This window comes from Patagioenas fasciata, chromosome 3 (genome assembly GCF_037038585.1).
Source record: "Patagioenas fasciata isolate bPatFas1 chromosome 3, bPatFas1.hap1, whole genome shotgun sequence".
In the NCBI taxonomy this organism is placed as follows: Eukaryota; Metazoa; Chordata; class Aves; order Columbiformes; family Columbidae; genus Patagioenas; species Patagioenas fasciata.
The window spans coordinates 62,830,242-62,845,544 of NC_092522.1; the positions used below are offsets into that span (position 1 = coordinate 62,830,242).

General features: G+C 38.9%; 1 protein-coding gene across 1 annotated transcript in view; it reads right to left on the reverse strand.

Annotated features, from left to right (window-relative positions):
* The window catches only part of AIG1 (androgen induced 1), a 122,867-nt gene that overhangs the window by 65,643 nt on the left and 41,921 nt on the right, over positions 1-15,303 (reverse strand). Inside the window, exon 3 of the mRNA XM_065834175.2 lies at positions 11,839-11,940. Coding sequence (XP_065690247.1) covers positions 11,839-11,940 — 102 coding nt within the window. The remainder of the gene's footprint in view (positions 1-11,838; positions 11,941-15,303) is intronic.

Below are 15,303 nucleotides of genomic sequence, written 5' to 3' on the forward strand. Positions count from 1 at the left end.
GTTAGAATCTGGTTGGGAATTCTGCTGCTAAAGAGATTGTTTTCCATGAACAAAACAAAACCACTAGGTTCTCAAGTATATCACATCTGCATTGAGTGTATTGAGTTACATAGATAAAAGGGGAGAGAGGAGTAAAATCATAGTACTTCCCTTCTGACACTGTGGGGGTTGCTAGGACTTATGTTTCCTGCATGAGTAAATGAGAATTATTTGCTATTCTAACATGTACTGACAGGAACTGCCTGGTCTGTGTCACCTGTGAGGGGACCAAGCAGGGACTAGTTCTATTTAAATGTTGTGCAGTAAAAACACTGTCAGAGACTTTTTGATGCCAAGGAATTTTACATATTCCTATTTATATTCTGAAACTGCAGTCACAATGCCATTGGAGTGTTCAGACTCGCCTTTCTCTGCCTCGCAATTTATAGGTGGGATCTTCCATGTACAAGCCAATTTGAAATAATATGCTTTCAGGTTCATTGCAAAATGTTCTTCCTTACACTGTAAAACTTACCAAGAGGCTGTTCAGTATTATATTACATGGTAATGGTATTTCCAGGAAAAAAAAAAAAAAAAGGAATTACACAGGAATAAGGCAACGAAAGTATGCAGGTAACCATGGCTACTGTTGTGAACTAAATAACATTTTTATACAGCTGTGAATATTTGTGTTACTGCCAGTTAAGCTGTAGAGTTCAGATCTGAGACAGGGCTGGTAAACACTGAATTCCTGCCTGAAGAAGGGTACTTCCCAAAGTAGATGGAGGCCTCTACATTGTGCCACTGAGCATTCTCGTGTAATTTTTTATCTAGTGAACACACATCTCCTTATTACCTCAGTCAAAATAATCAAAGTACAACTCTTCATGGCCATTACTTACGATTTACTGTCAATGAGACACCTTTGCCAAGCTATTTTCTGTCTTAAGGATATTTTTATTTCATCTTGCCATACATCTGCAATCGCAACTCTATAAAGGCTTTCGAAATAGCTTTGGCTCCAGAAAAGAGACTTTTGAAAGATCTTAAAAAATATATATAAGCAAAATTGTCAGCTTTCCTTGATTTTCACCAAGGGTAACACCCCCCTCTTTGGTCCCAACAGCATTTCTGGATAACAAAACAAAAACCAATTCAAAATGACAGGGCAGATGAGAGGGACCTTTTTTCCTTTGACATCTTTTTGATTTCCAAGTTCATCCTTCTTAAATCATCCTTCTGTTTACATGTCAGAGTGTCTCTCTCTAATCAGTCATCATCAGAGAAGGAACGGAAACCTAAGGGATTTTTCTCCTTACGGAGAAAAGGTACGCCCAAAATCAAATTACTTGGAGTAACTTGACAGTAGTTGCTATACTAAAAGAAAACATAAACACGAAAGCAGTTAATGAGATGAACCTGTGCTTCCAGTAACATAAACAAAACGAAAATAATGAAATGCCTATTGTAACTAAGTGAAGCAGGACTTAGAGCAACATCTTTCTATTCAAAAATTGAGTCACTTCTTCCTTCCAGTAGAGCATAAGTTTGAAACCCAAGTGAGTGCTCGTTCAGTTGCTATGAATTTGTCTTCTTTGCCTCGTTTGGAGACAGAGGATCATTTCTTAATAAAAGCACTGGCTAATGAAGCAAACACAGATTCACTTCACAGTTCAATCTTTAACAAACTGCCTGCAGCCTCAGGCAAATCAGAAATTCCGTGCTTAGTTTCTCCTCTGTAACATGGGGAAAATAGCAACTCTTCTCTGCCAGTCTTTACCCGTCCTGTTAATTTAGGCTGAAAGAAATTGGAGGACTAAACATTTATTATCTGTATCAACAATGCTTAGCTTAAATAAAATTATTGGAGATGTTCTTTAAAATGCTACTAGGTACCAATACTGTTATTAATATACAAATAACCAATCTACTATATTTATATCCTACTATCCTACCAAACTGATCCCATGGAGAATAAAACTGTGGCAGGCACAGTAGCGTAGTGCTCGGGCAGACAACTGTGAGATTTAAAGACCCACAAACTCTAGGGACATCGGAGGCAATGAGGGTACCAAGCTGGGCACTCCTTGGACTTCTGCACACATCGACAAGTTGGAAAATGAAAATCGCTCTGCAAACAGTGATCCTGCACAGTGGTCACAGGAAACCAAACAAAGCTGAATTTCTGCATGTTGGTTAGGGATAAATGAAGGGTCACGTTTTCAATATACACTGGGTACTTTAAACTTCCCTTTCAAGCTTTTACTCAGTGATGTACAGTACACACAATTATCACCTCCATGTTCTATGGCTCTCTCCAGCTGACTACTATTATCACCTCTTTATTTCAGTATTTGGTTTCCTCTGCTGAGCTTGCTGTCTTCTTCTCCTTAACAACCACTAAGGCTATCACTCTTTCTCTTAGCTTCTGACATGTGCACGTATTTCTCCTTCAAATTACCTCTTATTTTTTGTCTTTCATTCCTCTGCTTCAGGAGCAAAGACCAAAATATCATCCACCTTAGCCCCTATCTAAGAATACATATATTCACTTCCTAAAATGATTTGGAGCTGTACTCATTTTTAAACAACTTGCAGCCAATACAAATTTGTCTGTTAATGTAAACATCAGTAAATCATGTATTGGTAAAAAGATACATTTAATGGATTTTTCCTTTACAGAAAATGACAAATTCCCATTTCTTTGTTTAAAAAAGTGCCTTCAAATATGAAGTTCAGTAGACTGACATACATATTTCATCTTTCCATAAACAGTTAATAAAAAAAATCTATATTACATATTGTATTTACAAAAGAAGCCACAAAAATGTGCATGGCAGTGACTCAGCAATTTGGAATTCTGCATATAGAGTTTATGGAAAGCTCAAAATAACAATAAAAAGCTAAAAGCCCCACGATACAAATAAAAATTGCTTCATGTGGGAAGCAAACTTAAGGATGTGATTCGAATATTACAACCATTTTTTCAATAAAGAAGAATTTTCTTTCTAGGTATATTTGAGCTTTCTATAGCATGCAGCATGTCTGCCTATTTTTTGAGATACTGGTAGCACTAGATTTGGTATATAACCATAGGTATTGTTATTTGAAGCAGAGCTCACTTCTGTTCTGCAGAAGAATGGACCACAATACCAACTCTAACTCTTTGCATCCACAAACCTCAAAGTAATTCGCAAAAGGCAATTTGCCCCTTCATTGTGACGGAACAGGCACATAAAATTGCTGCCCTGCCTGGTACACTCCATCACCAGAAGCAGGCATGGTGGTGTAAAGTCAGTAACAGCCAGCGCTGTTTTTCTAACCATCATTACAAAGCCCCAGGAAAGGCAGACATTAGGTAATTAAGACTTAAAAAAATGCTTTCAGTCAAACACTACATAATTTCTCTCAGATTATCCAGCAAAACAGTGGCAGAACTAGGAATAAAATCGGAATTTAAAAACAGAGTTTGAACTATTTCTCCATGGTCAGAGCTTTTCCTGCTCAGATAACTGTGGTGTCAGATGGAGGACTAACATCACCTTAGTCATCCTGACAGTCTCTCTGAGAGAAAAAGAACAGAACAGAAACATCTCTGAAAGGTGATGGCTTTTCCTGAGTAGGGCACCTAGCTGGGACTTTGGTGCTTTAGGTTAATATCGAAAGGTAGAAGGGATAACTGTAGACCTGCATGACTAACAGCAATGGCTTACACATCTGTCAAAAACATCCTTCATGCTACATCCTGAATTTGAGTCTCTTGGATTTGAGGAGGTACTAAAAATGTACACTGTTTTTACTTATTTGTATTCTGTCTATGTGGGAAAGTAAAAATATGAGGATTAAACTTAACAGCAGGGCAGACATCAGGTTATGTCAAAGCTCACAGCCACCATAAGCAAAAGTAATTCCCAAGGTCATCCCAAAATCCCTGACTTCTACCGATCACCATGTATAAAACATTAGTTCTGTGGCACTATTTCAACATATTAATCATCTGAATATGAAAAGATTTCTGCAGAAATTATGTTTGTTTCCAAATACAAAGACATGTAAAAAGACAGCAATTAACAATGAAAAAGTTACTTCTAAAAAGTGGTAATTTGTTACAAAAACAGTGTCAAAATATTTCTTTTTATTAGTGTTCCTGTAGCGACAATGATCTCAGGATTCAGGGAGAAGTAAGACTGTTTTATTCCGCTAACTTCAAGGGCTGGAAAAAGCATATAAGCTTTTGGGCTCGGACTCCCTTCACCAGGTCTGCTGATTCTTTTGGTATTGTGTCCATGTGAAATAACCCACTTTCCAACAATGATAAATAGGTAAAAATCTGGTCACTGAGTTAGTGCATGTGTCTTCAATTGAAGGAAAAGCTGTCTGCCAAACTTCAACCAAGTAGATGGTAGGTCTGCGAAAAAAAGAACCTAAAAGGATGGAATCCAGTTGCTATAGCTGCAGATTAAACAAATAAATGAGATACCATGGAATGCTGCAAAATATTTGTGGTGTGATTAAGCCATGTTTGCCACGTGTGTGAATACTAATAGCACAGTTTAGTAAAGTGGGTACAATATAGCACAACCCCGCTTTTATCGTATGTACCTTCTAATTCTTATCTGAGTAAGTGCTAATGAATCGTAACCAGTGTGTCCAAGGATACATAACACTGCATTTTACTGTAAGCATAAGGCAAAGCATAGTCCCTTAAATATGTATAGACAACAAATGCATATTAAACTACTGTACCTTAAAAAAAAAAAAATTGAATCCTTCCCTGTGTTTGCAGGGACTGCTGAAAAGACAAAGCTTTTTGTAGAGATCGGCTCTAGGATGGCTTGCATATGAGGTGCTTTAGAGCACACAGCCTGTAGCTGGCAGCTGACATATTAAACCTTCTTAAACATAAGCAGTCCTCTTCCCAGATATATATATATTTTTTCCAGCGAAACATTCTCCTTTCTTGGTAAAAAACACTGTTTGGACATAGTCATCATTAATCACAATAATACGTGTCACTTACTGTTTCATTCCACTATCTGCCTATGTTCTCTGGAAAAAAAAAAAAAGACAAGAAAAAACTGAAATCTATTACAACGAAAGATAAAATGTGTCTGAATCTGAGATAGAAGTTAATATGCAATGCAACTCACACTTTACAGCTGATATGACAAAATAAGGCACACTGAACAGGCTTGTTTTCAACAGTAGGACAGAAGTTTTGGTTGTCGAACAGCTGAGATAATGTACAGCACTGTCAATAAAAATACAGACAGAGATGCAAGGGCACTAATGCTATTCTACAGATACCGCACGGATACAATTTACAGGAACACAGGCCTTGTACTGTTCCATAGTCACAGGTGGGTTTAATCCTAAACATTTTACAAGCATTTGAAGCTCCTGGCATGTCACCATGCAAATATGACTTCATCTACCCTGTACACCTACATCCAACAGCAACAGAAGCAATTCTCTCACAGCAGAATCAATAAGCCATCTCCTCGCTCTTGACTCCTCTAATTAATACATCTCAAGGAAGTTTTCCCAGGGAAGTAAGTGATAGAAAGATATGGTAAGAAAATATACTCTTCATTTCCTCTTTTCCTTATTTCCTTGCTTCCTCAATTTTCTCCTACCCCAGGCCCTCTTTAATCACTTTGAGTTTATGTGGCTCCTTTCTTATTCACTTGCCTCATCTGTTTTAGTTGTTTTCTTTTTTTAAGTAGGAGTTGGGACAGCATCAGCTGACTTCTTGATTTGTCTCTTTCCTCCTGCCTGTCATTTCTTCTCATCCACCTATCTTTCCCTAACCTCTTTTTTCATGTTGACTTCCCTCCTTTGGTAGTCACTGCTGTGACTTGGTGTTGACACTACATCCTCTCATCCTCTGTGCTAAGACACTGAGTTAAGTGACCTTGTCAACAAAAGGCGGCAAAATTTCAGAAAAAGATCTCATCTGGGGATTTCAGCTCTCAAACTCATTTGCAGTGCTCACGTCTGGAATAAGGCTCACATGTTCAGCTGTTAGCAAGCACTCAAAGACATTTTACAAAAGGTCCCTCATTGCTACGCGTTGGGCTCGTCTGCACTAGGAGGCGGCTGCATGTGTGTTTTCTCTGGGTTACTGGAAACAGCAACTCATCGGAAACGTTCAGCACCTGTGTTCAGTTAAGAAGCTGTCTTCACCTTGCTCTGATGAGTCTCCTCCAGCAGATACGTAACGTTGTGAAGGCCAGCTTCCAACTTCACAAAAACTGCTGTGTTGTTACTGTATTATGTTAAGGGATTTTCTGAACGCTCCCAGAGGACACCACTCAGATAATTCCATCTTCTTTACCCGGCAGCCTCTCTCAGCTTTCAGGTGCTATGCTATCACAGGTTTTGACACACTATCAGTTTTCATGCCTTTCACATAAGTAACAGAAAATAAAAAAATCTTTTAAGCTGCTGCTGTTTTCCTCCCTAGAGCGGGGAGATAATTGATACTACTGTATTCATGCTCCAGTGGCAGAACTAGTTAATGAGGAAAGACACCAGACAGAGCCACGTAACTGCAGCATGAACATCCAAGAAGTGTACAAATCCAACAACATTATTTTCAGGAGTTTTGCAAATATTCTGGGTCCCCAGGTGACCAACTTAAATTTCTATTCTTTCCATCATACAGATGTTTAAATAATGGCCATCTAGTAGTAGGCATTCTGTTGAAAATTAAGTTTACAATTAAATTACAAATTTTCCCTTATGTTTATCAGAAAACTGCAACTTACGTTAACAAGTGGGAACTTCTTCCTGGAGAACTGAAGATCTTATTCACCCCTAACACACAAAAATATTATAGTTTAAGAAGAGCACTTCAACTGGAATATCCTTGATAGCCTTAAATTGGATTTAGAAACAAATCTAGGAAAAAGGTAAGCATCTTCTAGACATAAGCACGAAGCATTATCAAGGTGCAGTGCATTGTGCAAAAATAGCCCATACACAAGATGTTGCTGTATTAGGAAGGCATCCTCAAGAAGTGTAACGCACTGCTTCAAATGAGTCATTTCTGAAAAGGATTTTTAAGGCAACACATTAGATGGAAACACTTTGCTGAGAGGAAGGACACCTCCTGATTTGTACATCAGAGTGAGTGCTATGCAGCACTTGACCCAACTAATAATGGAGAGACAGGTTTGTCAAAAAACTCACCAGTTTTGGACCTTCCAACCACTAATAGGTCAGGATACTATGAATTTTGATCTTTGCATGGCTCTTCTTTTTCTCTACTTGTCAAATCATGAAGGAAAAAACTTACCACCAGAAAAACAGAGGAACAAGCAAGCCAAGGCCAACAGACCTAAACCAAGGCTACCGGGAAGAACAACAACTGGAGGGACGGCCGGAGGGACTCTGTACCACCCTGTACCAGGCTCAAGCAGGCTGAGCCTTTCAGCTGAGTGACCAGCACTAAGAGAGCCAAGCTGTGAAATAAGTAGAGATGTATCATTTGGAGAGGCTCCTTCCTCTCTATAACTTGTCTGTGTCTGCAGTTTGTCCCAGTTTTTGTGCATTCTCTTGAACACAAGGACAAAGGGTATGTCTTTCTAGGAACATCTTTGCTTCCCAAAAGCAGCATAAAAAGAACGGAGTACAAAACTGGAAGAGCTCATATAGATTGTAGTGGTACAGAACCCATAAAATAATAAGTTTTCCAACTCTGCAGAGGCAGAGCACATTCCCCTTGATCCTTCCCTGACCTCTCCTCTGGAGCGTTCGTATGAAGACAATTCTTTGTTTCTGCCCTCCAAAGCCATTAAACTCCTCAGTAAGTAATTTCTATCTCACTCTTTTACTTTCCTTGCCCCAAACAAAAGATGATTCACATTTTTAAAAAGAATTAAGGACACTGTCTGTGAAAAACAAAGAAGGACTCTCGCTGAAATGGTATGCTAGCTTGGACAGATACTGCATGCAGTCCTGCCATGTAACCTGGCTCAAAACCAGCAATGCTCCAGCTTAAATGAATTCAGTCTACAGATCTGTTTATGTGGGCATCTGTTACAATAGGGGTAACCTCTAGTTTTATAGTCTGTGCTAATACTGAAGAGAGTGTCATTTCTGGAAACAAATGTTATCCACACATCATTCTGTCCAGTCCCAACACAAAAAGGTGCATTGAATGAGCTGCTAAAAATCCTGTTATTGAGACACAATAGCTTTAAACACCAAAGGTTAGTCTTTAATTAAAAATTCCTAACACTGATAGAGATCAGACAGATAGCCATCAGAAAATGGGAAAGAATATTTCACATGGAAAATATGCCCATGGAATTAAAAAGCTGATATGGATCCAAAATGCAGGACAGTCTCAAGAATACAAATGACATCTTTGATGGAAGGGTCCAGTAATTTGGCAACTAAAATTGCAGTCAGCGAAGATGAATTCACCTCCATAACTAATAAATACAGGAAGTGAACTTGTCACTTCATAAATAGACCAAGGCTGAGATATAGTCCTATTCTCCAACAGCTCTCTTTAGACAGGTAGTTATTTCTACTGGCAGAAGCTGAACCTCAGCTACTCAGATGTGCTCCTTCACACAATAACCAGAGATGAAATCCTCGTCCTGCTGAAATCAACAGCAACCCTGCCATTGATTTCCCACGATCATTTCTCAAGTCATAGCAATAACATTGGCTATGGACGAACTGACTGACTGAGATGATGAAATCTATCACTTATACGGCACAGCACAACTCTATTAGTGATGCCTTACACAGATGGATAAATCTGTACATATGAGATAGCATCTGGTACCACAAGGCACCACTCACTACAAAGATTTTTCTGTGGACAGTAATTATATTTTCAATTATTACAGTATATATATAATAGAGTTCTTGACACTATATATAAAATTGTTTGAGGCTTTTATCTTTTTGCACAATGATGAGCCTCTCTGTTTCTACAAAACTTTTTAAACAATATTAAGACTGAATTGCTAATAGGATTGCATGGCTCTGAGGTTCACTTCCCTTACGTTTTTCACTTCCAGAGAGAAATTTTTTTTATAATTAGGAATTATCTGCATGTTGGAAAAGTGTTGCTATGAAGGACTGATACCTCTGAGCATTAGCAAGACATTACTATGTATTCAGGAAAACAGGTTTTTTTAACTATAGACAACATTGTAACTGAAGAGAAGGGATGGGAAGGGGAGAAGAAGAAAAATAGGGATGAGAACTAATTACTGTAACCTAACAATGCAGAAGACACTGCTGCCCAAACCACTTCTGCTTGGGCTAATGCACTGAACCGGACCAACCCTTCAAACGATTTCTTCATACAGTCTTCAAGATAGTCACCTTAGAGTGCTTCTAATGTCTGAATACACTCAAGTATTTTGATACGTGCCCATATTATTAATGGAAATATGACTGCTCTAATTACAGACACATTTCATGAGTTTTCATTCCTTTTCTACATCTGGATTTTGCAGGCTGATGTTGACAGTTGAGCAAGTTGTTACAGCTGACCATAATACATCTGTCAGAAACTTCTGAAAATATGGCTTTGCAGCTAAAGTACGGAATCTTTTTTACTGTGGAAAACATATGGTTTTATATTTTCCACTTTTTGTGGCTTTTTTTTTTTGTGTGTGTGTGTGATAAATACATGTTTAAGGAAACTGCTGTGAAAAAAAAATGGACAGGGTGTTCACAGGTGAAGGACCATTTGAGCTCAGATCCTCAGGGCTGCACCAGGCACCATGGGGGGAGTTGATGGAGAAGAAGGACCTGCCAGCAGTGCTGCAGTAGCAGAAGGACCCACCTCTCACTGACACATTTCATTCTGCCAAGGGTGATGAATCTCTTGTGTGAGTTTTGTTGTTCAAGGTTAGGCTCCAGCACAGCCACCCTTGTGTTCAGAAAAATTATCACTGAATGTCCACAGCTGCTGTCAAAACATGCAGGAAAATATAGGAATAAATATTTATTCCAGTAAAAAACAATAGCCAGGGATCGTGACTTTTCTAAAATTGTACTGCCAGAGGTCCTACCCTTTCACCAAGGGGACCTCTATCATAATCTCTGAAATCTGTCATGCCAAAATTGTAACTGCTAATAAGTGAAGTGCTAGCATCCTCAGGGTAGTTTAAGAACCCCTTCAAATTATGATGGGCAATGCATCAGAATTAATTAGTATGAAAGCTGGTAGGGATAAAATGATGGCTAAAACATCAGAAAGAATTAGACTGAAAGGTAATGAAAAGCCCAACAGCCATAAACTTTCTCTGTGACAAAGCTAAAGGAACACTTGTATAAATGGAGACTGACACACAAACACTTCTTTTACATAAGACTTTCAAAATGCCTTCTACAACATTTCAAGTTGAAAAAAAGAAGTCTAAGATGCTTTCATGCAATTCATTTTGGCAAACTCTATTATGTCCAAAAATCTCAAACAAAATCCCTCTTCAAGTATTTCAGTAAGTATACATTTCTACAGAGCAAGATGAGCTTGAATTGCCTTTTAGTTATGGCACAGAGGAGACTTCGGGAATACACACTGCTTCACAATGTACACTCATGAAAAACACTATATGTTAGGCACTTTCCGTATGTGAAATGTCACCTGGAAGAAATGTCATCAGAGCTGGCACTGATGTGGTGTGGGAAAAGCAATCAATGAATGTATGGCTTGGCAGCGTTGGTAAGTGTTCAGTTTGTAACCTCAAAACTCAAGGGAGGACAGTCTGAACAAACACAGCAGGAGTCATCAGACTCATTCCTCAGCACATAACATCACACCGTTCCCTTCAAAACGTCATAAAACAGTACAGTATCCAGCAAAAGCTGAAGCTCCTCTTGTCAGTAGTAACTCTCACACTGGTTCTTTAACACACAATTTAGGGAATAAATAAATAGCAGTGCCATCTGCCCCACCCCACAAAGGACCAATTTATCAAGCCCAGCAATAGTGGAGAAATCTTTATCTGCTGTGGTGATACAGTACTCACACCCTGAAGGATGATGAACAGCAGTGCTAAAGTTTGCCAAGCCTTGATATGGAAAACAAAGAAATAATGAAACATTTTGCACAAACGCAGCTAAAGAAGCAAACATGACGCTTTTTAGCTCCATATGCTGCATAAACATTAGTAAGTACCTGACAGTGAAGTGCGGCCTTATCTTTCCTTTAGCACTTTAACATATAGTTGAGAGAAAGAGTGTCCGACTTGACATAGCGGAGAAGGATTAAAAGGTCAGATTTCATCTCAAGAAACTACTTTTATGATTACCAATGCAGCAATTTTGAAACTGTGTTGATGCATATAGGTCCACGTTATTAAAAAATACTCAGATGAAGGTTCTGCTACACAAGTTTACTGTACTTGAGAAGTTGTTTTTTTTTTCTAAAACCACACAAGTCCAAAAAGCATAGTGAGATTTTTTTGAACAAGCATTTTAGCCAAAACGTTTTCATCATAAATTATACTTTCGTAGAATGGTAAAGAATCATGCAGTTAAGTGTTTCTGTCATTTTAGAGCAAAAGTTGTCAAAGTCAGAACTTCTGTTTTGTGGATTAAAACTTGTCATGACCAGGGTGACAATGCTCTAGGAAAGGTACCTTGTCACAGGAGGGAGCTTATCCCCACAACCAGACTGGGATGTAGAAGGCACAAGTTCAAATCTCCACTGTTTCAACCTGATAGGGATTCAAATATGACTCAAGGAAGGAAAGACGTTACTCCTGCTTGCAAACCATGTTCCTTAATCACTTCTGAAGGGACCAGTTCTAAGTGTATGCACAGTCATGCAGAGGGAAAACTTTTGTTTATGCAAGGAAGTGTTTGCATAACTTTACTCACCATTCCATGATTTAGCCACGCTGGTATAAAATTATCGAGCACCTTTGGGTAAACCAGCTCCCTGTCATAGATATAGATGCTCCAAAACATCATCACAACAAACTAGAAAGAAAAAAAGAAAATATAAGACATTTTAAAATAAATGCTTCTGAACAATTATCTACACATTTTAGATAGCAAAATAGGGCATTTAGTAAATGATCTATAACAGACATCAACATTATTGTTCTTTGACCCAATCCTGCTTTAATCAACAGTGTGAATCTGGATTATTCTTTGTATTGACAGAGTTTTCACTTTTCTTCTTCTTTCTCTTTTTTTTGACTTTCAGCCTGGAAAAAATCTCACTTTTTGACTTACATGCCTGTGGCCAAATTACAACTGAGGACTACAATTGAACAGTAGATGTGGCACATAAATGAAGTTTCACCACTAAGAGGATAGAAAACAAATGGAAAATAAGGTAAAATATCACTTGGAATTCATAGAATGTATAAATATGAAACATTATCCACTGAACAGAAGCCTATAAACTCACCTTTGCACTTTTTCATGTTACACATCAAAACTGCATTGTTTAAAAAAAAAACAGTTAACCCTTCAACTACTCTGCACATAATTCATAGACTGCGATCCACAGAAAAGAAGTCTAGTACCCTGATCATTTGTCAGTGTAAAGCTTGACTTGGTTCTCATCAGCGACTATTAACAAGGAAGCCAGAGAAATACTGTTATTTCCTCTGAACTGAGTGCAGGACAGATGGCTCAGATAAAGTTTGCACAAGGCTAAATTTTTGCCAAAGTGTGCACAATTTCTTTAAAGAGACCCTGATGTCTGAAAAGCAAAGACAACACCAAACCACAAAAAACTACAGACATAATAATTTTAGCTTACCTTAGCTGGGGAAAGAACAAAGTAAGTAATCTTCCAATTAAAATACAATTGCATTCCTACCTTGAATTTGAGTCACAATTTTCTAGTAATAAAAGGCTTATTGTTTACAACAGTAAAACCCAACACCTGGGCCAGGTGCTTTTCAACGACCTTTTTCAGGAGATCTCTACACAGTAGCAGCAAGTCCAAGTTTAAAGTTTGAGAGGCAACAGATAGGACTTTCCCTGAGATCAGCAGGATAGCATTCAGTTGCATGCGAACCAATGTGGCCCATGATCTTATAGCTAATTTGGGGGGTCAGTAAAAGAAAGTGCAAGAAATATGGGGTGTGCACAGCAAGGTCAGCAAATTACTGATGTGTGTGATAGTGTTGGCTTAAGTTGTTTCATATGCTTCTGACTTTGGAAAGTTAAAATCGAGGTAGCAGTTTATCAATGGCACCTTGTTCTAACCACAGACATGCAGACTTTGGCCAGCCAGCTAGGTGAATGACCTGAACCAGCACACTGTTCCCTCAGTGTGCATACAGTACATAGTTTCTTGGTTTCCAACACACTTGTCCATCTGTTATGATAGCTATCAGTGCCTGCTCAGAATAAGCTCGGACCATTTGACTAATGTACAGAGGCCAGGAAAAAAAATAGATTATGATGGACAGCCCAAAAAATATTGCAAGTGTAAAGTACCTCACAAGAAGTCTCTCTTCTGGGCCAGTCTTGGCACTGGCACAGCCTGGCTCTTTATGCACCTGTTGACACATACGTGCCAAGATATGAATAGCTGAACAGCAGGGAAAATGGAAGCAATGTATCCTCTTCTCGATAGGCTTCCTAGAAGTCATGTATTATCACAGTGGGTCTCTGAGAACCTGCTAAGACCAACTGGGACATAAAAAAATATTCTCAGGCACATGAAGACCAAGACTGATAATGCTTTTTTTTCAAGGAAGTCTTACAGCAAGGAAAATCACTAAGGATTAGGTTGAACCTTATTACACCAAATAGAACAAAGCTGGCATGTTTTGACCTGTGATTTTTCTGTGGAGCAGAATAAAGCAACAAACTTTGCCAAGGAGGTAAAGATCAGAAAAGAGGGGACGTACCATCTGTCCCTTAACCAAAGTCAGCCAGTGGATGGAACAGGATCAGCCTTGCTGTTTGTGACCATCTGGAGCTACAGACGGCAAACGCTGCTTAGCAAAGCACTCTCACAAGGCAGACATACGGCAAAGGAAGTGCGCAAAACCCAAGGTGTTACAGAACTAACCTATCACAGAGAATGAACCTGCATGAGACGCACGCAGCACCCTGGGGAAGATTCCTTCCAGTGTCTAAACGGTTCACCTTACCTTTCCTTACGAGTAGTTCATTTGGATAAAATGAACTATGAAAATGAACTATTGCACTATGAACTAAAATGAACTAGAAAAATAAACTAGAAAAATCAACTGTTGGGATGAAAAGAACTATAATGAGGACTTGCTACATAGCTACCTTGGATGCTTCTGAATTTGTTAACTTCAATTAAGGAGCAACTGTTGGTCTGGTACTTTTAAATCACCTCTCCTACGTTTACACTTTGGTACTGGTAGACTTTTATTTGGGCTGGGCTCTGCCAAGATCACACATGGTCATGCAGTGCCAGACCATGATTCAATGAGCTGCTTCTTAACCCTGTCTATGTGAGACTCAATCAGAATTGCAGCTCTTATGCTGCCTGCCTTGTGGCACAATTCACCACTCTTGTGGAGACACTGACGGTTCTACCCACGCACGCGAGGCTGTACAGGCTGTTTAGATGCAGCAGACACCTTTCAGGGAGCCCAATATATTTATTTTCTTTTGTTCCTAAGGTAAAATAGCACAAATGTCACCCTTCCATTTCTTCTTTAGACAAACTCGAGGCGTGGAATTCAAGGAAGAAAACAGGCTCCAACAAGTGCTTTCACACCTTTGCATAGGTGCCTCCTAAAATTGTCAACTTTCTGAAGACAGTGCTTACTTGGTTAAACAACATAAGCTTAAGTAACATATAAAAGGACATTTGCTACTTATCTAGGGTCATTACAGACCAAAGGGAACCTCAAATTTGCAAGCAGACTTTGGAAATGGTTTGAAAATATGTAGTGGCTCACTTCTCGTAGGCATCTGAAGGACTGCTAAACAATACACAGCAGTAGAAACAAAAATAAGGCTGAAAACTAAACTCTGTTTTCCCACTTCAGGAGTTATTCCTTGAGCTTTTGTCCTCTGTCTCTGAATCTTCACAGGACATGAGAAGGGCATGTGGCACTGCCAAGGGAAAAATCTTAAACGACAAGTTGGGAGACAGTTGGTGATTCAAAAGGGAAAACAAGCAGCTTTATCAAAACACCACAAATGGAAGCAAAGAGAAACTAAGAGAGGAAAGCCAGTGAAAAGAACTGCATAATTTGCTGTTTTGCGTGAGCCCAACCAAGAAATGTTATGCAAACGAAGAATGAGCCCAGTGGAACATTATTTTCCTGCACTACATGTTTTTGTTTTTGGCTGGGCTGCACAGTTCAGTTCACTCATTTCCTGGATGTCCTC